The 26,621-nt window shown below is 35.4% G+C and overlaps 2 protein-coding genes across 3 annotated transcripts in view; both read right to left on the bottom strand.

The window, feature by feature from the left end:
* The window catches only part of mapk1 (mitogen-activated protein kinase 1), a 30,119-nt gene extending 19,274 nt beyond the window's left edge, over window positions 1-10,845 (bottom strand). The window contains exon 1 of the mRNA XM_058775773.1: window positions 10,385-10,845. Coding sequence (XP_058631756.1) covers window positions 10,385-10,530 — 146 coding nt within the window. The 5' untranslated portion in view covers window positions 10,531-10,845. The remainder of the gene's footprint in view (window positions 1-10,384) is intronic.
* Window positions 10,846-12,337: 1,492 nt separating this feature from the next.
* On the bottom strand, window positions 12,338-26,449 carry ppm1f (protein phosphatase, Mg2+/Mn2+ dependent, 1F). 2 transcript variants are annotated; one of them, XM_058777461.1, is made up of 8 exons: window positions 26,258-26,449; window positions 25,281-25,476; window positions 22,930-23,060; window positions 21,753-21,955; window positions 21,354-21,542; window positions 18,934-19,077; window positions 18,429-18,522; window positions 12,338-15,900 (listed from the first exon to the last, which is right to left on the bottom strand). In XM_058777461.1, the coding sequence occupies exons 2-8, from the start codon at window positions 25,454-25,456 to the stop codon at window positions 15,563-15,565; spliced, it is 1,275 nt and encodes a 424-aa protein (XP_058633444.1). In that variant the 5' UTR covers window positions 25,457-25,476; window positions 26,258-26,449; the 3' UTR covers window positions 12,338-15,562. The 2 variants fall into 2 exon arrangements, with proteins under 2 accessions (XP_058633444.1, XP_058633443.1); XM_058777460.1 differs by having other exon boundaries at window positions 25,281-25,502; window positions 26,258-26,445.
* Window positions 26,450-26,621: the final 172 nt, after the last annotated feature.

Raw genomic sequence — 26,621 nt, 5'->3', positions numbered from 1 at the left:
AGGTGTCTTTTATACAAACAGATTCATTAATACAGGTAACGAGTGGAGGACAGAGGAGCCTCTTAAAGAAGAAGTTACAGGTCTGTGAGAGCCAGAAATCTTGCTTGTTTGTAGGTGACCAAATACTTATTTTACAGAGGAATTTACCAATTAATTCTTTAAAAAAAATTTTTCTCATTTTGTCTCTCATAGTTGAGGTATACCTATGATGAAAATTACAGGCCTCTCTCATCTTTTTAAGTGGGAGAACTTGCACAATTGGTGGCTGACTAAATACTTTTTTGCCCCACTGTGTGTCTGTGTGTATATGTATATATATATAAAATTGTTAAGACCATTTGCAAGGCAGTTTTAAAGTGACCTTCGTATTAAAGAGGAAAATTTCTCATGCATACACGCACTTCTAACCTTTTGCTTAGACGTTTCTAAAGCTTATCTGTCCCACACTTCTTCACACGAGGTCCATGAATGCAAAGAACTTGACAGATACAATCTCATCTGACCGTAACCATGAGCTGAACTCTCTGCACTGCTGACACACTGTTAATGCCAAATCTGTGTCAGGTGCACCAATAATGCAGCATCTGCACCATTTTTCTTGCACGGCAGAAACACTGTCATCAAGCAGGTCACAATTTATGACAAGTTTCTTTGTTGAGGCCAAATTTCAATTCGTGCAATTTGACAAGTACGAAGTTCACGGATCAAGCATCTGGCTGGCACCTTGCACAAAACACTCTAAAGGGACCATAAAGAGGTGAAGAAAGACCATGAAAGTGAGAGGAAAGAGAAAAGCAGAGATGGAGGGACACAGCAACAGCAGGAAAAAAGGGAAAAGGAGAGAGAGAGAGAGACATGGTTTCCACGGAGACGGACAGGCGAGACTTTGCGGTTAGGAGTTATGCAACAGGCTGTTGCCATGGTAATGTGAAGGAGGGGGGCGGAGACAGGCTGAACGTTGGTAGTGAATTTACACAATGCTCTGACAATGCCAGATACCCTCAGTGCGAAAGAGGGAGGAAAAAGACGCTCCAATGGCATACCGTCATGTCACCAAATAATAAAGATGTCTATAAATAAAGCTGGGGCTGCATGAAAACCGAAGGGAATGAATGCTGCATGTGAACATCCTGAAGACTGAAAATCAGCACAGTAACAAGCACGCATGTAAAACACCAAAAAAAACTCCCTACTTTAGTGTTGCTTGCGTGTAAACCCTCAGCGTGGCATCAGCAAAGTGTAGCTGAAAGTCTATGTGAAACAATCGAATAATAGGGCAAAGGAAACCACTCAAACAAGGCTTCTGCACAGCCATTTAAACTTATGAAGACCATGATTTGGGTAAAGCTCATGAATCCAGTCAAGAACATGTTTAGGTTCAAAACTAATTAAAATAAATAAAAATAATAAATAAATTTATAAAACAAGATGAAAAAACAAAAAATAAATGAGTTGACCACTAGACTTTAAAAACTTTTTGCATCATGACTTAATTAGGAAAATTTCTTCACTCCAAACATTTTTTTTAATTTAAAAGTTTATATTTTATTGAAATAAAATGTGCAAACGATAAGTATTCATCATTTATTTTTTTCTTGTAGAAGTATGAGCGAGATTATTTGCATTACACTAATAAGTCCTGGGTCAGAACGTGCTTAAAAACAAAACAATAATAAATCATTAAAATAATATGCAGACCATTAATATTACTTGCATTGTGACATTTCATGACTATTAAGTACATTTCTTCGCTTCAAATTCTCATTAGTATAACAGGTCAGGAAGTTTTTTTATGCATATTTATAAAAATTAAATTAGTGCATATTTAAAAGGCAGTAAAACAAATCTTAAAATGTATAAATAGTACATAATGTTTTTTTATTTTTTTTAATTTAAGAGTAATGACATGGACATTATTTGCATTAAAGTAATGAGAACTGATGCAAACCGAACAAATAATTAACATCAATAAAAATAAACTATTTAATAATTAAATAAATATGTAGACCATTAAAATAATTTACATTATGATAATTTCATGACTATTTTGCACATTTCTTCACCTGAATTTCTCTTTACCATAACAGGTCCAGAAGTTATTTTTGACCGTATTTTATTAAAATCATCATGAATTAAAAGGCAAATATTAAAATGCATAAATACCTCACAACACAGTCATGTTACAGTAACGAGAAAGAGATAACTTGCATTACGCATCTGCACCACTTTCTCTTGCACAGCAACATGGTCATCAGGCAGTACAACACATTTTTGTCATGCTACAGTAATGAAATTTAGATAATTTGCATTGCGTTCATGAAAAATGGAAATGTATTTAATTGTCATAAGAATAACGTCACAATGCAAAAAAATAAAAATAAAATCTTTTATTTGATTTTGGGGTGAATCACAACCCAGGAATGTTCTTGGTTTTGTAAGATTCACCCATTTAGATGTGTTATGCAATATGGCATTATATGTGTTTGACATGTCTATTTGTGCATTCACAAGATCCCTATTAGCAGGCTTCTCATGCTTAAAGAAAACAGAGATGCTTCTATTTCAGTGCACCTTCTGAGGGTGAAGGCACTTCTAAGACTCGTGGAAATGGGGCCGGGACGCCACAAGGTTGGATAATCCTTTCCTTTCTGTTCCTAACCCAGAACGCCCGCACATTTACAGCTGTGCCAGTAAGAAGCTTTTCACATTCTTAAGGAACATTAACTAGGCTGAATGGTTTCACCATTCTGAACAAGTGGATCAAAGAGGCCTTACTTCACAAAACTAGCTGTTTAGAAATGTGAGGAGTGCAAAAGTCATCAACACGACACTAGGGTTGCCAAAGTGTTAATAAGCCATTGCTAAGGGATTGCTATGAATTGTAACGACTGTAAAACAGTGCTTTTCCACCCCCATATGGGCATGTTCTTGATGTGCCATGCAAAAACTACCAACCATGCAAATAAAAATAATCCAGCACTCTGGCTTTCCTCTGCTTTCCTTCTGTCCCTCCGGTTGCTGCTCCTTCTGACACTCCTCCCAGTCAGGCTGGTTCGCATGACGGCGGATTGACGTCCTTGGCAGAAGGGTTGCTATGGAGACTGGCACCGTGGCAGAGTTTGGCATGGAGGCACGGCCCAGGCAGTATAGCCACACACAGTCTGTGCTCAAACAGCGTGCATGCGTGCGCGCATGTGTGTGTGTGTGTGTGTGTGTGTGTGTAAGCGCAGGCATGTGTGAGCATGTACATGTTTTGACTAATATATTTGTATGTGCATTTGTGCACACACAAGTTCTTGAGGATGCATAAAAGACAGTGTAATTATCTGACTAGATCCCTCACTGCATGTACGTCTATCAAAACCTGGAACAAAGCAGGGTAGGCTTCAAGATTTCCCATAACGCATTAAAAATGCCTTGTATTGACATGTTCATTACTTATTTCTCTGGTAACCACAGACAATAATATAAAACATTGGCGATATCAGGGAATATTTTGCACATCTGAACGGGGGAACATAGCTTTTATAATTTCTACTGATTTCATGACAATATAGAGGATAATGCAAGCGAGCAGAATCATCTGGTATGAGAGTAAATAACCTATAGATTTTTTGCCATAATGTAGTTGACGTACCGACATGCCAGGGTTAATATAGTTAACTAAAACCAAAAAAAATATTGTTACTAAATATTCTTTAACCAAAAGAATTTTTTTTTTTTTTTGTTAGTTAGTTGCCAAGGCAACATTTCTCAATTTAATTTAGGTTAACTTTGCACTAAAGATTATGCACTAAAATATCTAAAACTTAAATAAAACAAACTATATGGAAATTGAAAAAAAGAAAAAAGGGGGAAAATATACAACAAAAATTACTAAAACTTTAAAATTAAAACAAAAAAATATAAAAATTAAAAACTAGTTTGAACTAGTTGAACAAATTGAACACTATAATTGTATCTCAATAATAAAATATCACTGCCACAAGCTATCAATGGGCAAAACTGATTAATATTATAAACAGGTAACAACAACAACAAAGTACAGCAAAAATACAGTTAAGGTTAAGACAAGAAAGCACATAATATAATATAATATATAATATATGACAATTATAATGATGGCAGATCACGAATCAATCAAGTGCTCCTGAAATCCAATATTATAAAAAGCCTATAAAATTCTTAGCTATGAAAATCAGAAACGTATTCTCACAGGAAATTCGACCAGCACAAACAGACTCCATTTACTAAACTCAAGCTCAAGTGGACTAACAGTCATTATCGTAATTATTAATGCAATTTGAACAATAATGAAGAGGTGCTATTTGCAACGAGGGCACACAAGATCTCAATTTACTCCAGCTATAGATACATGTATCTGAATGAGTGAGTCAACCTGCTAAAGCAAACAACCATAGAGAGATAAGCCTTTACACCAGACCCGTGTGACGCATTTAATGGTCGCACTACAGGAAACTCTTACCCTCAAACAATGTAGGAAAATTTGTATAATTACCTAATAAGCAGAAGAACTGGGGTTATATTACTAAAAGCATAATATAACTATCAGTAACATTTTGGAACAGCACAAAAGTTCAATTACGCACGTTCAACATTTATGGTTTTAAAATTGCGGCATTAGCACCACAGACAATAACATAAAACACTAGATATATCAGTGAATAATCTGCACATCCGAATGGGGCACTCCTTGCTTTTACAATTCGTATGGGGTTTATGGTGAACGTCACCTGACCAAACCGGAAAAAGAAAGAACCCATCGCACCTGCTTGTCTGAGAAAGTGTATGAACAGCAGTATGAACTACAGACTTTTATGGTAATCAGTTAACCTAGCTAGTTGTTTTTATTTGACGTTTTATTCTACTTTATTATCAGAATGTTACTGAAAAGAAGAAAAGAAACTTTTAGATATCAATATGCACATGTGATACAGAGTGACCCCCATTGATTTCAAGATGATCTAGTTTCTAATCGCAAATGTGTTTTTCAAAACAGACATTTAACAAATCAGAAATGTGAACTAAATTTTCTTGAGCAGCAAATGAACACATCAGAAAGATTTCTGAAGGATCATGTGACAGTGAAGACTGGAACAATGGCTATGTTTAAGAGATAATTGATAACGCATTAATCACAGAAAGGTTTTCACTTATTAACTACATTAGTTAAACTGAACTAACAGCGAACAATACTTCGATCTACAGCATTTATTAATCTTAGTTAATGGTAGTGTTAACATTTACTAATACATTTTTTGAAAAATTTAAATTTGAAATGTTAAAGGAATAGTTCACCCAAAAATGAAAATGAAAATGTACTCACCCTCAGGCCATCCAAGATGTAGATGAGTTCGTTTCTTCATTGGAAGAGATTTGGAGAAATGTAGCATAGATCAAGCACTGTTTACAAGTGAAAACAGTTCAAAACATTTCTATTGTGCAGGACTTTTTCACTGGAGGAAGTGTTATTATGGACCAGAAGCTATGTGTAAAGTTAAAATGCCTCAATGATGAATTTATTTCTGGAGTGGTGTGGATTACTTGTAGATTGCGATGTTTTTATCAGCTGTTTGGACTCTCATTCTGATGGCACCCATTCACTGCAGAGGATCCATTGGTGAACAAGTGCTAATGATATAATGCTAAATTTCTCCAAATCAGTTCTGACAAACTCCATCTTGAATGGCCTGAGGGTGAGTAAATATTTTTGGTGAACTATTCCTTTAATGCACTGTGACATAACATGAACAACCAATCAGTAATTCTGTGTTTATTAACTAACATTAACAAAGACATGCTGTACAATAATATATTGCTCATTTTTAGTTCATGTTAGCTAATGCATGAACTGAACTAATGTCATCAAATGAGACCTTACTGTAAAGTGTTACCAGTTAATTACCAGATGTGAAAAGAACAAATGGCATTTTTGATAGTCTAAAGTAGGAGAATTCCAAAGAAAATATTCAAAGCACTTACTCTGACAGCGCTACCACAAAATTCTAAATCAAGCAATTTCACAAATTAAATTAAAACAGAAGCCTCCCAATTAGCAGATGGATGCTTTTATGACATTAGTGAAAGCAGTCTGTAGAAAACTAAGAAAAAAAAGAAAAGAAAAAAAAAAAAAAGTGAATTGAAATTGAAGCTAGAGCATTATGTCCTGTACCTAACAGAAGATAATGCTTGGAAATGAAAATGTTTTAATAATCCAAAGTAGCTATTAAAACGGTTTCATGCACTTACTGACAAAAATCCAAATAAAACAGCGGATATAATTAGCAACAGTTCAGCTACAAACAAACATATGCATGCTAAGTTAAGTAATTAAGAGACAAATTCACTTTTAATTGAGCATTAAGACCACAGCACTGAGACAAACTTTATGGAGTACAGAGGCAGGGTCATGCACTCCAGAGTGAACACTAAGAGGAACTGTAACTGGTAGTCAGTCCTGCAGCACTCCTCCTCATGGTTTAGAGACGCTGCCCACAGAGCCACTTCTGCAACAACACACCACATCAGTGTTGCGAAACTTTTAAGAATTAAACCGGCAAGTAATAACACATTGTAGTCAAAGTCAAAGGAACACACACGATCTCTGTAGATTTTAGAATCATTGATGCATGAATCAAGTTACGTCCAAAACAAATTTGGAAGACCAACTGCTCACAAATATTATGAATCAACTGAACACCAACGAATAAATGCATCTGATCAGGGTCAGGTGAGCTGAAAAGCAATTTAAAAAGACATTCGTGTTTGTAAAGTTACAGTGACTTATTTCTCTGGTAACCGCAGACAAGACAAGAGCATAAAAGATATCTGATATGGATTTCAGAGTGATCCAGGCGTTGAATGCAAATATTTCTTGTCAAAACAGACATTCAACAAATCCTAAACTTGAACCTAAGGCAAAAACAAACTGCAATAACTGTGTATGAAATATGATTGTTTTTTTGTTTTTTTAAATAATTGCTTTAAATTTCTAATATGGATTTGGTGATGCTTTGAGACGTGTAATATTCCATAATAAACCTCACAGCATCTACGGGCTCTTTCATGGACACTATTTAAGCATGCAAACATTCTGCCAATTTCATTTTGTAATTGGAAGCCATATCCTCAATCTGCAAGTGTGACAACATGTGTTTAATATCCAGATTATATTTAACATCTCGTTCATTTATACCCAAAACACTAAAAGCTGTATTTAAGCCTCTAGAATACAGCTTAATTACACTTGCCATGTGAATCTGCAGCAGACGTCACCTCCAGCAATTAGACACTGTTATACAATAGGAGCAAGCGCTTGTTACAGGAATCACCGCTTCAGTGCGGCAGAACAACAAAATGGACTGCAGCCTTTCGCCTCACTTTCTCCATTCCTAAATCCACTTACCCACCCCTTCCCTTCCATTTCCTGCCCTCTCTTTGCTCATTCACTCGCTCGCTTATTTAAAACTGAAATCCAGCCTGTTCCCAACCTCCCTCAGTAACACAGCTAAACTCCACATTCTCCAGCTATTACATCACAGGGGGCCTCTCAGCGAACGTCAGGCCCGTGGACGCTATTGGAAGAAACTGACCCGCAGTTGCAGTTACTGGAACGGGTTTGTGTTTACAAATACAGAAAACAGATCCTGGATTATGGACGTCATCAGTTCAGAATATCTGTAGATGCTCTCGCAACGGTGAACGTGTGTACAAGAGAAGTCTTCTAGGATTCAAGGAAATCAGCATCTGATTGTGATCAAACGGCCCATTGTTCGTGACCTGCATTACTGGTTTCCGAAAACCACTGCCAATGGTAACAGCGTGTCTTTTGCATAATACGGGACAGGACGACGGCCACCCGAAATGCTTCCTCATGGACAGAGGAGTGTAATGCAGGATGTAAAATCCATTAGAACATCCAGAACTCCCAATCGGCAGTGCAGCATTTATATCAGAAGCACCTCTAGGATCTTTCTACACTATAACACTCCAACAGTGGGATCACCGCTATTGAGAAACTGAATTAAAGGAGCTATTAGGTAAAACTCACTCTCGGTGGGATTCAAAGCATATTAGAGGATACTTGAGTAGCTGATGACATCAGCAGATCTATGTAAGGGTACTTCAAAATAGATGTCAGCAAAACTAGTGCACATTAAACATCTCAAATGACAGATCGTGTGATTTAATGCCGCACCAGTATGAAAACTATGAACAACAAAACTAATCTGATGCCAAGAACTGCTTTTTAATACCCAAATGTAGCTTCTTTCCAAATCTAATGACTTGCTGCTATATTTTATTTTTGCACGCAAGCAAATAGTTATCAAATACTGAAACATATTGTCATGTAAATATTATGGAGACAAATGACAGCAGAGTGCTAAGAGAAATACAATAAATCCATCATGTGAATAACGGTTATTAGTATTTTGTTTTAATATCTTTGATTCTAAATTATGCGTCAATAAAACATTTTCAAACAATCATAAAATGTATAAATTAATTTGAGAGATATTAATACTTTTATTCAGCAAAGCTGCATTAAATTGATTATTTTGAATGTTCTATTCATCAAAGAATCCTGAAGAAAATGTATCACAGTTTCCACAAATAAATAAATAAAAATACATATATACACAAATATAAAAAGCAGCACAGATGTTTTCAACATTGATTATGATAATGTTTCTTGAGGAGCAAATCAGCATGTTAAAATGATTTCTGCATCACAGGAATAAATTTGATTTTAAAATTAAATTAAAATATAAAATGATTCTTTTAAATTCACTTTTTAATGTATTTTATTTACAAATGGTAGTGCTGTATGTATGTATACATGTATATTATTAATATATATATATATATAAAATAACAATATAACTAACACAAGAGTGCATCATTGTCACTCCTACTGTCATGCTTGTCTCCAGTATAGAACAGCCTATTGGTATTCTTCTGTTGATCATTATTAATCAAGATTCTTCTTTACTCCAACTCTTTTGCAAAGGCTGTTGTCTGTCAAAAGCACGGCTGCACAAAGGCTTCAGTACTGTTACAGCCTGTTCGGCACAACATGTTACAGGCCTACACGTCCATATGACAGTCAACCCAGGGTGGCTTGTTCTACTCTGTAGCTGTTGGAGTGGGTGTGAACCATTCATTCATCCGTGCGAGAGGAGCAAAACTAGGCCTGCCAGCGATGAGCTCATTCGTTTAGCCAACGGACTCCTCTCACCAGAACAGATGGGCCATCAGACTGCAAATCTGAGCCAGCAGTCTCTCAATTGTAACAAAGCTAGCTTGAAACTTCACCTCAACAATTCTCCTTTGTTGTACAATTTCAAAACCAGTGCATAAATCTATCTGTATACAGATTTGATTTACAAATTAGAGAACATTTGCCAAGTCTTGGGAAGCTGGTGAAACACTTATATTTGGAAAATGATGCTCATCCACTTTAGTATATCTAACCAACGTTTAAAGTTAGGGCTGTAGGTCCAACTCGAGCACTATCAATTTCAACTGTTTTTCGTGGGCAGATCCAACAGCGAAGCGCATCCAAGTGCCTCTTGTTCCTACTAGTTTTGCACAACCTTGGGGAGCCCGCACCCACGCCGCCCTGGAGAGCCCTGCCACCTTGACATTCCTGGAAAAGCACTGCGCAAATTTCACATCTACACCTATATTAAGTTTTGATCCATGCCTGACGTCTGGTCTTAGCTAAAACTGTCCAATATCTTTGGATCTACAGACTGGAACTGCCCTACAGATCATGCACCAGTGCATTAAAAAAAACATTATGTATTAAATCAGTATAACATATTATCAGAAAATCATTATAGTAGTAGCATTGTTATATAATAAATACAACTTGAAAATCTACAGTATATATATATATATATATATATATATATATAAAAAATTTTAAATCACATTTATATAATCTGAAATTGCAATGCCATAGAGTTAAAACAACATAAAAAGCTCATGCAACAAAATATTCTTGAGACACAGAAAAATAAATAGCCCAAACTACATCTGCAACGCAAAATGATTAAATAAATCACCAGCTCATGATTAGAAGTTCTTTGGCATATGTCAGACTCTGTGTGAACTTGTCTCTATCTGTTAATGCAAATATAAAACTAAGCTTAAAAGTCCAGCGTAAAAAAAAAAGAAAAGTGCATGCAACTGGTTTCAAGCAGAAGCAGCACGATAACGAGAGAAGTGGGGGTCTGGTGCACTGCGCTGTGATTGAATGAACAAATCCAAACAAGCGACAAAAGGAAACATCATCACAGTTGTCGGAAAAACAACTGTAACAAAGCGTAACGTGTTTAGAAGTGCAAAAGCATCTTACCAAACCATGCCGTATGCGCCTTCTCCGATGTACGAGAGGTTGCTGTAGCGCGGCCCGACGTCGAAAGCCTGACCGCGGACCAACTCGGCACCGGATCCGGGGTTCGGGCCGCCGCCAGCAGGGGCAGATACCGCAGCTGTCGCCATTGCTGAGAAACTGAGCTGCCTTTACACGCACAACAAACGCGCTTTTCTTACCCAAAGCAGCTTATGAAGCTCGGGAAAAGCTCTTAGGCTGAAGAAAACACCGCAGGAGGCAGGATAAGCGATGTGGTTTAACTAAAGCGAAGTCTTCGCGTCGGAGTGAAAGGAAAGGAGCGGCTGAAGTGTTGTTGACTGGCATATATATATATAGTGATAGTAATCTGCGCGCAGCGTGTTCCGTGGTGAGACTGACTGACTGCAGGCGGCAGCGAGAGCGAGCGAGAGAGCGAGAGCGTTGCCGCAGGAAGTAACGGAGCAGATCACGTGGGCAGGGAGCGGAGAGTGGTTACCATAGAGATAGAAGTTACACTTCATTTCTCCAGAGGTTTAAAGATGCGTTAATTTGCGAAGTCAGACGAGGAGAACCTGTTGATAAATCGGGATTTTTGATGGGTAGGTCCTCTCGGTTTTACAACGGTTGCAGATAATATTGTGAATCTGCTTATTAGGAAATTATAAACAGATGTCTCATGTTTTGGGAGACTATTTGTAACAGTTTAAACACACGGGTGACAGACAGTTAGTTCTCTGTGTAACTTAACCGTTACAAACAAAACATTTACAGGACTAAAATCACGTCTTGTTTATCATTTGATTTGTGATTTTGTGTGAAATGTTAAATGTAAACTGAAAAATTGGTGTAAGATATACAAACAATTTTCATTCAGAAAATGCTAGTAAATTTCACAAATAACGGCAAGTAACATTGAATTAAACGTGGTATTGTGAAGTAGGCTGTAACAGACTAAAACTACATTTTTATTTATATATTTATTTATTTATTTACAGCTTCAAAAAATCATTTTTATAGTGTAGCAGAGCTGGTGTCATCTGAATCAGCAGGTTCTTTTGTTTATTTTTTATATGTATAACATAATGTTAGGAAACCTAGAAATATTTGCTATTTTATTTATGATGGTTTCCCTGATGAACTTGCTGGAAAGGGAAAAAAACATCTGAAACCTCTAAAAGCTGGACCAGCAAACCAGGCTCCTTTGTTTACCACCATCATCATCATCTTCATCAGGATACTGAATGCATGTTTTTCATGTATTCAACAAACATGTCAACTCTTTAGTACTTCGCCATTCATTTGAAGGGCAGTTTGGGTTATCTAAACTGATGAAAAAGCTTAATTATATAATAAAAGATTCAAGTATGGCAAAACAGTCACTGGGTCTTTCAAAAGGTAGCCATATGTACACTTTAGGTACTATTAAGTACTAATATGACCCTTTGCTTTAAGGTACTATCATATACCATTTAAGGTTAAATAAAGTATAAAGATGTAGGCCTACATAATAGCTTTTGTCAGAATAGTTTTTACCTCAGTGACAGCTTTGAGAGTGTATGACTCGAATATCAAGATATAAAACTTTAAGTATATACTTAAATGATTTGAATCTATGGATAATTTCATGAAATAGGTATTGTTCTCAGACTATAGAAATGGGTCATTATAAGCAAATAAATGAGTATATTCTTGACCTGTAAGAGTTCAGTTTTGCTCTGCAGCCATTTTGTAACTGTACAATCACATGTGTACAATTTTTTACTTTGTGCAGCATATTTGCTTCACGTGTGAAACACATCGGAAATCAGTTGGACAAATCTGCTCATAGGAGAGTTTAAGAGTGAAAGGAGACCATGGTAAACTAAAGTGCACAGTTGTGTGGTTTACCACTAGAGACAGCTAAACTAACACTGTCAGCTGTGGCAACTAGTGCAGTAACAAATCCAGACACCAAACTGATGTGAAAAGTACTTTATTCACATTATATCAGATTAAAGCCAAATGCTCGTGTCACTGGTTATAAATCCACAAAAAGTTGCATAAAAAAACACTTTCTAAAATTGCAGGAAAATACCACAGGACAGCAATCACAGTCAGCTTTTATGGTTATCAGACGTTGCCATAAACATTACAACATGCAAGAACATTTAGGTAGAAGATTCACTGTAGTATTGTACACTCAGTGTGGAATTTGTATTATTTGATCCAGTATAAAGCCTTACTTGCACACAAGATCAGCAGTAGAGGTAAATGATATGCAAAATTAGGTCTGAAAAGAGTCAGCTCACTTAGGTTTATCAGTTAAGTTGCCTGTACAAAGATGATTCTGAAAAGTACATAAAGATAAGGCACTTTATCATGTACTATTGAGAGCTGTTACACCCATGTGTTCCCATGATTTACGTTCAATTTTTAGTACAAACAGCAACAATTACAAAATGTCCTTTGAAAAAAAAATACTGCAAGCAAAAAGTGTATAAAAATGCACACTAGCATAAAATCTAGTGATGCATACGTTCATGATCTTTGCTTTCTACTGGATAAAAACACAGAAGTAGTTCAGTGCTCGAACCCTTTGAAAATCCAACTTTTAATACTAAGTACAATAAATGCATTAGAAGACACAGTCAAGAGCAAAACACATTCTGAATGAGTAATGTCGTTTGGCACTAATGTGAACATAAAGGAATAGTTCACCCAAAAATGAAAATTCTGTCATCTATTTCTGAGATATGTTTTAACTGTTTTTTGTCCATACAATAAAAGTCAGTAGGGTCCAAAAAAAATTTTTTTTGTGTTTCACAGAAGAAAGTCATAATGGTTTCGAGTAACATGAAGGTGAGTAAATGATAACAGCATTCACATCATGAGAAAATTTTTTTGCACTTTTAAAATGGGGAAAGACTAGAATTAACAACTGTGATGACACAAAATTCCCATCATTGGCACATCCCATTTCCTAAAGAATTATATGAGATCATCGCTGATGATGTGCATAGATTTTTGGCTTTTCGAGTCATTGGCAATTACAAAAATTACGTAACGCAGAATTAATATCCCATATCTAAAATGGATGAGCAATATGCAATATCTAGGGGAAATAATACCATATTTATTATATAGTGGGATCCAAAAGTCTGAGACCACTAGTGAATATGCTTCTACATCATGAAGAGTCATACTCATCAAAAACAAAATTTATATATATATATATATATTTGGGCTCAGTAAGATTTTCAATTTTGATTTTTCATGACCACCAAATCAGCATATTATAAAAATTTCTGAAGACTGACAGAAAAGATTTTTATAAAATTCAACATGGATTATAATAAGAAATGTTTCTTGAGCAGCAAATCAGCATATTAGAATGATTTCTGAAGGATCATGTGACACTGAAGACTGGAGTAATGATGCTGAAAATTCAGCTTTGATCACAGGAATAAATTACATTTTAAAATACATTAAAATAGAAAACAGATATTGAAATTGTAAGTTCACAATATAACAGTTTTTACTGTATTTTAATCAAATAAATGCAGCTGTGTTGAGCATAAGAGACTTGTTTTAAAAACATTTAAAAAATCTTTCCAACTCCAAATGAATTTAAATCCCAGATTTTCAATAGCACTTTAAGATGCCACTGTATTTTGTGGAAAACTTTAAATATACTCAATTATATACATTATAAGATACAAATCTGGACATTTGCACTCTTTTATTCAAATATAGAATGCATTAGACTGAACCAAATTAGACATTTTCCCCATATAAAAACACCAAATCAACATCTCATCGCTCTGTCTTCACCTTCCTCGTTCAGTATCCATTAGGTTGGCGATATTCTTGGCCTTATCACATTATAGTGACTGTGCTACTATATCAGCTACTCGTCACGAGGCTTTCAAAATATTGAGCAGCCGTAATGTGAGACGACTTGCAGCATGCAGGACGTGCGGTTTGCAAAGTCTGGCTATGATAATATAACACCAACACGCACACGCCAGTATTAACACTGATATTTGGGGGAAAAAGGCACTGTAACAAAACGAATATATGAAATATGCATTAATAAAGGTTTACTGTATATTTTGAAAAACTGCTTTGTGAAAAGCTGCAGCAACAGAGAGACGATCTTGGCAAAGTCGGACTCGTAAATACAGTTTTGGCACATGAAAGAGCGTGTTTACACAGTACAGTACAGCCATAAATACTTTTTTTGTCAAATAAATAACAGTCTTAAAAATACTAACCACCTACAACACTGGATTAGTACATCTGCTGACAGAGCTGAAGGCCTTATGGTCGGTTATTTCAGTATCGAAGCCGGTGTGGTCCGAAATGCGATGCAATACTGTATGTGTTAAGACTATTCACATCGGTTTTCTCTCCACTGTAACAGTCGTATCAAATAAGAAGCGCAACCAACAAAATACACTCTGAAAAAATAATCGCATTTGCTTTACGTGCGTCTCTAAGGTATTACAATTTTTATGAGATGTTAAAGAGATAGTCCATCCAAAAATGTACATTCTGTCATTAATTTCTCACCCTCATGTTGTTTCAAACCTGTATGCATTTCTTGTTTTCTGTTGAACACAACAGAAGATATTTTCAAGTATGTTCAAAAATGTTCAGATTTGGTTCCCATTGACTTCCACTGCATTTTTCTGTCCATACAATGGACATCAATTGGAAACGGAAATTGTTTAGTTACCAACATTCTTCTACCAACAAAATATCTTCTTTTAAGTTCCTCAGAAGGCAAAAAAAGAAAGTAATACAAGTTTGAGGGTGATTATTTGATGACAGAACTGTTATTTTTAGGTGAACTATCCCTTTAAGCACCAGTAAATGTAAATATAAGCTGGTAAAAACAAGGCAAATAGTTAAAAGATGGAAACATGTTGTTTAAAAATGAAGGCAAGTTCAAACGTAGCAACAAAGAGAGTTAATAAATGACCAGGGATCAGACATTCTTGGGGGAAAAAACGAGGAAACGCCCTTTCACCTGCGTTCGATGCTTTCTTCTGAACGCATGACTGGACTCGTTTCAGATGACCTCAACAATCGCATATTCTTTTCAAATGCAACAACTTTCCCGATGGTGAAGAGACCATCAGCTGCTATTGGTCCTCTGATTTGCTTCTATCATGGACAATTTCTTCCTGTTAACCCATTTTAGATCCCTGTGGCTGCAGCCGTAGCTCCTCCAGGCTCTGTTCTGGAACTCGTCTCGTAGGTCAGAAGCTGCTGCGGATCCTTGAGGAACACCAAGAGAACTGTGATGTTATCACTGGATCCAGCAGCTTTAGCATGGGCCACCAGATTCTGGGCCACATCGTCCCCCGAGCCTCCGGTCTCCCTCAGAGCCTCCAGGACCAGCCCTGGGACATCCCCAGGCCGAACCACGTCAAATAAGCCGTCACAAGCAAGCAGAATGTAATCTTCATGCCCGTTCAGCTGGATCGAGTAGCAATCAGCTTCATTAGAGACGTATGGCTTCTGATCAAAATCACCTATTGAGGGTTAGAAAAAGAAATTATATAAAATGTATTTTACTAATTTGCACTCAAAAAACAAAAAGATACATTTAGTCTACCTATCTATCTTTATTATTTATTTATAATTATTTTATCTATTTAAATATATATAGAGAGAGAGAGAGAAAAAAAAAAACTGTATTACCCATTAAATTCATACTTTTCATTTAATAATGTAATTAATAATTAAGAAATTAATACTTTTATTCAACAATGATGAATTTAATTGATCAAAATTGAGAGTAAAGACATTTATACTCTTTAAAAAAATATTTTTCATATAAATGCTGTTTTATTTCACCTTTCTATACATAAAACATCCTGAAAAAAATAAGTTATGGTTTGCACAAACAAATATTAAGCAGCACAACTGTTTTCAACATTATTATCATTATGCTTCTTAAGCACTAAATCTATACATTTTACAATACAATATAAAATATATCTCAATGATTTTCACTATACAGGTGCATCTCAATAAATTAGAATGTCGTGGAAAAGTTCATTTATTTCAGTAATTCAACTCAAATTGTGAAACTCGTGTATTAAATAAATTCAATGCACACAGACTGAAGTAGTTTAAGTCTTTGGTTCTTTTAATTGTGATGATTTTGGCTCACATTTAACAAAAACCCACCAATTCACTATCTCAACAAATTAGAATACTTCATAAGACCAATAAAAAAACATTTTTAGTGAATTGTTGGCCTTCTGGAAAGTATGTTCATTTACTGTATATGTACTCAATACTTGGTAGGGGCTCCTTTTGTTTTAATTACTGCCTCAATTCAGCGTGGCATGGAGGTGATCAGTTTGTGGCACTGCTGAGGTGGGATGGAAGCCCAGGTTTCTTTGACAGTGGTCTTCAGCTCATCTGCATCTTTTGGTCTCTTGTTTCTCATTTTCCTCTTGACAATACCCCATAGATTCTCTATGGGGTTCAGGTCTGGTGAGTTTGCTGGCCAGTCAAGCACACCAACACCATGGTCATTTAACCAACTTTTGGTGCTTTTGGCAGTGTGGGCAGGTGCCAAATCCTGCTGGAAAATGAAATCAGCATCTTTAAAAAGCTGGTCAGCAGAAGGAAGCATGAAGTGCTCCAAAATTTCTTGGTAAATGGGTGCAGTGACTTTGGTTTTCAAAAAACACAATGGACCAACACCAGCAGATGACATTGCACCCCAAATCATCACAGACTGTGGAAACTTAACACTGGAATTCAAGCAACTTGGGCTATGAGCTTCTCCACCCTTCCTCCAGACTCTAGGACCTTGGTTTCCAAATGAAATACAAAACTTGCTCTCATCTGAAAAGAGGACTTTGGACCATTGGGCAACAGTCCAGTTCTTCTTCTCCTTAGCCCAGGTAAGACGCCTCTGACGTTGTCTGTGGTTCAGGAGTGTCTTAACAAGAGGAATACGACAACTGTAGCCAAATTCCTTGACACGTCTGTGTGCGGTGGCTCTTGATGCCTTGACCCCATTCCTTGTGAAGTTCACCCAAATTCTTGAATGGATTTTGCTTGACAATCCTCATAAGGCTGCGGTTCTCTCGGTTGGTTGTGCATATTTTTCTTCCACACTTTTTCCTTCCACTCAACTTTCTGTTAACATGCTTGGATACAGCACTCTGTGAACAGCCAGCTTCTTTGGCAATGAATGTTTGTGGCTTACCCTCCTTGTGAAGGGTGTCAATGATTGTCTTCTGGACAACTGTCAGATCAGCAGTCTTCCCCATGATTGTGTAGCCTAGTGAACCAAACTGAGAGACCATTTTGAAGGCTCAGGAAACCTTTGCAGGTGTTTTGAGTTGATTAGTTGATTGGCATGTTACCATATTCTAATTTGTTGAGAGTGAATTGGTGGGTTTTTGTTAAATGTGAGCCAAAATCATCACAATTAAAAGAACCAAAGACTTAAACTACTTCAGTCTGTGTGCATTGAATTTATTTAATACACGAGTTTCACAATTTGAGTTGAATTACTGAAATAAATAAACTAAAATAAACTTTTCCACTTTTCCTCAAATTTATTGAGATGCACCTGTATATCCTGATTTATGGATTTGCCCTGAATGACTTAAGTTTTTTTTAAATTAAATAGATTCAAACTCTTAAATATATGTATCTAATTAAAAATAAATCAGGACATATTTCTCACTACATGAACAAATAAATGTTATGTTATTTCCACCAATTTAGCATCATAATAATCAGAAATATATACCACAAGCAAGTAAGCTTCAGTGAACATTTTTGAGAAATGATGCAAATCAGAGTCATGAACATAAATCAAACTGACTAAATCTTTGCTACTGAAGTTTATCTCAGAGATGCTATTATTAATATTCTATCTTATTAATGAATAAATAAAAAGCACATTAAATTCAGTAAAATATTGACATTGCTGAATATTCAAATATCTTCTGAATATTCAGTTTATCACCCACACACACTTGTAAATACTCAAGAATGTTGTTTTTTTATTTGGTTGCAAGACATTCACCTATTGCTCTGGAAACAGCGTAGGTCCCGTTTACCCGCCAACAACCCATGAAAGCGATGCATCCACCCAGATCCTCGATTCTTTTCTTCTCATCCTGCACAGAAACACAAGCACAAACATTCAAGATCCAGTCTGGTGCTTTCACAACAGCAAACCCCTATATTTGGCTAAATTCAAAGAATAATGATACGCCTCTTCAGACGTTCAGATTGCTTGCATGTATTGCATCATTATTACTCTATCACTTAAGTATTTATTACGCAAATCATATGCAGAAACGCTGATCTTAAGGCAGTCGGTGCCTCTCTAAGGACCGTTCTGATGCTTTTGGCATTCAGTGGCTGTAGTAAGTATGCAGCAAACACTGCTAATATTGATTCAGCATGTGGTCAGCAGTCGCTTCCTCTGTCTCACATTTCAGCTGCTCACAGAGAACAGACGAGCATCTGATACGCTCTTGTGGTTCTGTCTCTATTGGTCAGCAGTGGCTTGTAGTGTGTCATACCTCTCTCTCAGGTTTGTGTGGGTCCATTAGGGTCACTGGTTCTCCCTGTCGAACCAGCACAGCTTGAGAGTCGCCCAGCCAGGAGACGGTCAGGCGATCAGAGGTCAGTAACACCGCCACACCAGTGCTGCCGCTGCGCAGACGCTGAACAAGACCAAAACAAATGAACGTTTAGTTTGCCATCCTGTGGTCACTACAAGCGTGTCACATTGTTTAATAATTATGATTCTCATTACTGTAATACAATAATTGTTATACTATTTTATATTAAAACAGTACTGTGAGAAAATGTATTTTTAAATCAGCATGAACTGAAATCAGTGAAAGCAAATACTACCACCATTTACAAAAACTAGGGCTGTCAGTTGATTCATTTAAATTAGTGCTGTCAAACGATTAATCGCATCCAAAATAAATGTTTTTGTTTACATAATATATGTGTGTACTGTGTATATTTATTATGTATAAATAAAGACACACACATACAGAATACATTTGGAAAATATTTACATGTATATTTATATTCAAATAATTTATATCATGTATAAAAATATTTAATATATAAACGTTACGTATTTTTCTTAAATATATACATGCATGTGTGTGTATTTATATATACATAATAAATATACACAGTACACAGTATGTAAACAAAAACGTTTATTTTGGATGCGATTAATTGTTTGACAACACTAATTTAAATATAAATATGATCTGTCACATAGTTTAGCAAATAAATCACAATTGAATTTTTTTGTGCTATTATGGTCAAAATTAATTACACTAAATTAAATAATGAATTGAACAAGTATTTTATAATTGAAAACGTTTTTATATTATAAAAATAAATAATAATCAATTCTAATTTTATTCATATTTTTGCCATGTAAATATTTTCACACAAAAAACAACTTATTTACCAATTTATATTTAAATATTTAATAACTTTTATACTATTATTTTCAAATTAACTGCACTAAGAAAATTACATCATATATCTCCATTTAAATATAATTAAATAATATATTCCTGTTAAAGTTTAAGTTAAATAATAATTTCAAATACATAGTCAAATAATTTACTACATAAATAGTAAAATAATAAATAATTCACATTTTACCAAATTATTTCGACAAGCGATGCTTACCTTAGCTTGTTTTCTTTAAAAAAAAAAAAAAAAACACTAGCTTTTCTAATCTTTTTGTATTTTATCTATTTGTTTTCTTTTTATTTATTATACAATTAACAAAAGCAAAAAAGGCCTCTAACACAAGCTAGCTCTATTCTTTTTCTATTCCACTGTTTTCTTTATATTTATTATATAATTTAAAAAAAACCTTGCTATGCATACTGCGTTAAGCTAACTGATACTTGTTGTAACACTTGCATATCATTGCTCTTTTGTTGATTTTTGATTGCTTCCATTGTCCTCATTTGTAAGTTGCTTTGGATAAAAGCATCTGCTAAATGACTAAATGTAAATGTAACTGTCATGTCAATAATTTCACAATGCCAAAAAAAAAAAAAAAAAAATCTTAATGGTCCCAAAAAATGACTTTTCAATTTTGTCTTTTCAAAAGTAAAAAAAATAAATAAAGAATTTAAGATTAGTTGTTTTATTGAGTGGTATCAACTGGTCCATACAAACTGTCAGGTGCGTGTCAATTATTGTCAGTAAAATGAATTCTTGTTTACGTGCACTGACCGTGCCAGTGAAACAGAAATTGCTTACTCATATCCGTACCTGTGGAGGCAGACAGAGACGTACAGCAAACCTGCACTGTTTTCTTACCATGTATTCAACCACAGGGGGAAACATGGACTATATTTATCTGTATTTATTACAGCGTAGGAACATTCAATCCACATAACGGTTGCATCTAAAGAAGTGGGAGAGGTGTGAAAAGATTTCTTTCCATCGTGAATCTCCACAAAATGCACCAGCTTAACAAATAAGGGGAAATATAATATAACTCCTGAAACTGATTGTGCACAGTGTTTCAGAAGTAGATGCACTGATAAAACAAACAAAAAAAAAACTGTTTAAAGGAAAACTGTTTGAAGAAAGCCATTATAAATGTCAGCTTGCTGTACTTGATGCTTATTTTTGCTAGTGCATATTCATTTATGTGTTGCACATACAAATCTAAGATCACACTGAAAATCTGCCATTTCTTTGTAAATTATTTGAAACAAGAAAGCAAAAAAGTTATAGGAAATATGAAACATTATGATATAAAATGAGAGGAAATATCTAAAATATATTTAAGATATATAAGCAAATCAGTGCTATTGAGCATGTTCTAAAATTTTGTACAATTAATTCAGGATTCAAACTGATATGCTGATGCTATAGTTTGTAATGAAAAAAATACAAGCATTTTTACTAGTGGTCTCAGACTTTCATTGGTTGCTCTTACCTCTCTCTTGGCTTTGATTTTGAACATGTCATCTGTTTGTGTGAAGGTGCTTTTGAAGGCTGTGGCTGCATCGCTTTTTAGCACCTCCTGCTGGCTCAGTATGATATGCAGGTGAGTAGCAGCGTATGTGGCAGCGTCCACCCCTCCATGTCCATCAAACACAGCATAATACTCTCGATCCACACCATCCTGTAGAAAACAAACACAAATCAGATTCATTCCACAAAACCAATTATTCTGAAAAGTCAATAAAGACATCATCAAATAAAAACTGACCATTGAACTAAACATACAATATTTTGTATATTATGTAATAGGGAAATATGCATATTCGGGAATGGGGTTGGTTAAATATCTACCTATGCATCCCTACTACAGTGCAAGCTGTGGCGGCCTTACCTGCAGTCCCAGAAGCTGGTTAAACTCTTTCAGGATAATGTGACGGTCCTCCATCTTCCTGCGAGTGTTTCGAATGGCGTGAACGGAGCAGCTGTGTGTCCGTGATGAGGACAACCCGGGACTGGGCAGCTGTTTCTGCCAGGCCAAACACACCTCTCTCAATTTATTAATAAAGAGGCGCTGCAATGGCTCAGACTGCAACACTGCAGAGTCACACAGACACACACACACACTCACTCAACAGAGATTCATAGAAACCACACATTTAGACTGAAATCACGTAAACAATCAATAAAATAAGCATGAACTGGTGCTTTTTCCCAGGACAGAAAAGTTGTCAAACAATGTCAAATCTGTCAAATCTTCATGTACTACTTTTGTTTGAACACTAGAGGGCATCGATGCAACTCAGAGCATTAAATTGTCATTGTAAATTCTTTATATTTATTCATTAACTGATGAGTATTGTATTAGTCACATATTTAGATATAGTAAAGCAATTTTTGGGCGATTTTTAAAATTATTTTCTAACAACAACTTTATGTCAAGACCACAAGAGAAAAAAAGAAGGAAAAATACTGCAAGGCCTCTGCAGAATTTGCAATTCAGTTTTCAGACATTAAGATTTTTTTTTACATTTATTTATTTATATATATATATATATATATATATATATATTAGTGCTGTCAAACGATTAATCGCATCCAAAATAAAAATGTTGTTTACATAATATATGTATGTGTGCTGTGTATATTTATTATATATATATATTTTGAAAATATTTACATGCATTTATTTATATTCTTCTATTTTATATTATATATAAATATATTAAACATATAAACATATGCATGCACGTGTTGGTATTTATATATACACATGAAATACACACAGCATACATACATATATTATGTAAACAAAACTTTTATTTTGGATCTGATTAATCGTTTGACAGCACTAATATATATATATATATATATATATATATATATATATATATATATATAAGATATATTTCTCAGTTTCTCGGTATTGTATTGCTGTTCTCTTTATAATCTGACTCTATTATTTTTCCAACTTATTAACTTGTATTAAAAAGAGATCAATTTAAATGTGACAATAACCCTAAGTTTCACAAACAGAAAAGAACAAGAACCAAATCAAGTGAATCACTCACAAACAACTTCCTGTTCATCCTCTGGTTTCTGTTCAGGATCTTTGGGGCAGTAGTGAGGTGAAAGGTCATCTTTAAGCAATTCAGTGACAGCAGCACTGCACATCTCTGCACCCAGCCAGGACGGGGCATTTCTAAAATAAATAAACATCTCACATATATCAACAGTGTGACAACACACACGCTCAAGTGAACTTACACTATCGTCAGAAATTTGGGGTCATAAGGCGTTTTTGAAAGAAAATTCTTATGCTCACCAAGGCTGTATTTATTTGATCAAAAATACAGTACAATAGTAATAATATTATTACAATTTAAAATAGCTGTTTTCTATTTGAATGCATTTTAAATTAAATTTATTTCTGTGATCAAAGCTGAATTTTCAGCATCAGTACTCCAGTCTTCAGTGTCACATGATCATTCAGAAATCATTCTCATATGCTGATTTGCTGCTCAAGAAACAGGTCTTATTTCAAATAGAATTCTTTTGTAATATTATAAATGATTTACTGACACTTTTGATCAATTTAATGCATCCTTGCTAAACAAAAGTATTAATTTCTTTAAAAAAAATCTTACTGACCAAATACTTTTGAATGGTACTAGTCTACATAGAGTGTGTACAAAATGTCTTGACTAGAAATTTAATTAATTTAGTCCGATATGGATTCTCACACAGCGCGGAGTAAAAGCACATCTTGCACTAGTGCTTTGCTCTGCTTTTAGATTAGATTTAGCACTTTGTCTGCTGGAGCAACAAGTGGCAAATGGCCCGACCACCCACTCATAACAACACGTCTATTTAAAAGAAGCATTTGGCTGCGTGAGATCTTATCTAATGACATAACAGCAAGATGTCAGAAATGACTCCCTTTTGTTCTACTTGACAAGAGCTGCGGTAACGGCAAGCACATCTGACCTATTTCAAGACACGAAAAGGGTTAAACCTGACAAATCTGCACTGTGCAGACATCTGAATGCAGCACAGCTTCCAACAAAGAGGAAATGAAGTCTAAATGTCAGGAAGTGGGTATAACAATGGTGATTCCACAGACAGGAAGTCTGCCCTGAGAAATGCGTCAGGGGAGAGAGAGAAAAGGATACAGAAAGAGATAAAACAAAAACTCCATTGTAAATTTAAACTTTAAAACTTCTGCACCATCGCTTTCACTTAACGCTTGGATTGCGTGAACTGACTGATAGTATGCTGGGAAAAAAGCACCAAATCTCTTAATCAGCTCATGCATAGTGAAACGTGCTGACCTGGTGCAAATACTGTCAGGAAAACAGATCATGCCAGACAGAGAGCGAGAGACAGCAAATGGGAGAGAGAGACAGGAATGACAGGAATGAGAGAACGCTCCTCCTCTGGTTGAAGAGGACAGGTGTGTCGCAACATTTCAGGCTCACTTGTGGGCCTTTTTTAAAAATGTACGAAGTAAATGGGCATGGAAACACAAATATAAAGCTGTATCTATAGCTGAGAAAGAAGAGTATGTCATCCAACAGGAAACATAAACACAAATCATCCTCTCTTTCACGAAAACATTAATCAGGGGTTTTCAAACTGGCAACCAGGGAACCCCCAGGGGCCAACAAGGGTCCATGGAAAAGCTTAGAGAAAAATAGTGTAAAAAAAAAAATATCTAAATTGAATAAATAATAAAACATAAGACCTAACTAACCCAAATTACTTGATTAAAATAATAACAAATATTTGTTATATTTGGGAACCTCCAGGGACTTACAAGGGAGTGGTGGGGTATGTAGAGAAAAACATATTATATCTTAAAATAAATAAACAATAAAACATAAGACCTAAGTAAATAAATCAATAAATGATTAAAATAATTAAATAATAATTTAAATAAATAAAATCATTTAAGAAAAATAATTAAAGAACCCCCAGAGGCCTGGAACAGTGTGTTAGAGGGTCTGTTGAAAAGATTTTAAAAAAAAGTGTTTAAATTTTTTTTTTTTTTAAAAGGAAAAACAATAAATAAATAATAAAAAAAGATCCAACTAAACACATAAAATATTATTTTTAAATAATTAAAATAAAAATGGTTCAAATAACAATATATTAATAAATAATAATAACATAATGATAACAATAATAAATGCAACAGTATTTTAATAAATAATACATAACAGTACAGTAGTGAATAGAATTTCTTACCAAATATTATTTTATACACATTTATAATATAAATTTCGTCTTTATATATTAAAGCACATAGCTGTCTTTTAAATTATAGAATGAGGGTCCCTTACTCGAGGATGATCATATATGGGGGTCTGTGGCACCTGAAAGATTGAAAACCCCTGACCTACATGATATGCACACAACAAACCTGGCTGAGAGCAGTCGCAAGCCCAGATCCAGACTCTCTCCCTTCACCTCCTGCATAGTGACTTTGCGGCTAAGTGGACTGACGGGAAGCGGGTCCTCTGTGCCAAGCGGGTTTGGAAACTCCTCCAGAAACCTCTCGAGAAACTTCCCAGCGTCGCCTTGCCCCGTGCAACTCATTCTGAGCGTGGATTTGGAACCTTGGATGCAAACTTCAGGTATGAATCTACGCAAAAAAATAAATAAAATAAAATAATAAACACAACCATCTTCACCAGAACCTGGAATTTTCCTCTATCATTTTAAAGCAAATATGTTGCTAAGATAAGGTAACAGTACAGAACAGAATAGGATATATAATATTTAGACATAAATTATTGATACGTAAACTTTTCTGGGCGTTGTGTTTAGGTTGGTAAAATAATCCATGCAAAATAGAATGTGAGAGTGTTGGCCAATCAGAACACTCGGAGGCGGCCCGCTGTCAACATCGACCAATGATGTGCGCTTGGGGCGGGGCTACCTGTTTGTCCGAACTATAAAAGACAAAGAGTTTTTTTTTGTTTGTTTTTTTAAGTTTACGTTTTATGATTATTTAAATGTAACGAAAGTAAGCCTGTGTATTGTGATACCACATTTTATCTGTAAAAATGTGACAAGTCATATGCTCTTCCGATTTTTAGATGGCAAACTACAAATACAGAATGTATCTAGTATACACAGTACACTAAAACCTACAGACGTCTTCGCAAAACCCAGCAAAACTGAACTTCTTTCAAACCGCAGTGTATTGCATAAAGGAAACTTTGGTTTAATGCAAGGATTCATGGTGTAACTTCTGCATGACACCATACGAGAAATTGCACACACTGTCGCCATTTGAAAGCAGCACAGCCGGGCCTTGAACTACAAGTAGCAACTGATTAGTTTAATTAACAACATAAAAGAGAACACAGTCGTGCATAAACGTGCAGTATATACCTTTGCGGATGGTTGGCGTTGCTTTATGCGCCGACACTCCCTTTTTTTTCCTGATGAGTGCGGTTTGAAGTGCTCGTGCATTAACGCACGCCCTTTCAGGCACTACACAACAAAAGCCAATCCATCTGCGGAAGTCGCTGTGACAGACAGGAAGTACAAACACAGCGATATACAAGAGACAAGGATGAACGTGTGATGCGCGGAATAGATTTGTCAGAACGGCATGAAGACAATCCGTTTGGTTGTCAGATCGTTTTGGCTGTGTGGGCGGTGACAGACCGATCTTATGAATATTAAGACATTCCTTTTAACGTGCTAACCAATGAGCGCCCAGTTATTCCCGGAAGGTAATTAATATTCATAA

This window comes from Onychostoma macrolepis, chromosome 05, assembly GCF_012432095.1.
Source record: "Onychostoma macrolepis isolate SWU-2019 chromosome 05, ASM1243209v1, whole genome shotgun sequence".
NCBI classification, from domain to species: Eukaryota; Metazoa; Chordata; class Actinopteri; order Cypriniformes; family Cyprinidae; genus Onychostoma; species Onychostoma macrolepis.
This window is presented reverse-complemented; position numbering and strand designations above follow the sequence as displayed.

What these genes read in the sequence shown, in the direction of transcription:
- ppm1f (XM_058777461.1), bottom strand. Translation starts at nt 25,456, where the DNA reads ATGAGTTGCACGGGGCAAGGCGACGCTGGGAAGTTTCTCGAGAGGTTT. An exon ending in TTGCGACTGCTCTCAGCCAG is followed by an intron (nt 23,061 to 25,280) that starts GTTTGTTGTGTG and finishes TATTTATTTTAG; the next exon opens with AAATGCCCCGTCCTGGCTGG. An exon ending in CGCTGTTTCCAGAGCAATAG is followed by an intron (nt 15,901 to 18,428) that starts GTGAATGTCTTG and finishes AACCCTCAATAG; the next exon opens with GTGATTTTGATCAGAAGCCA.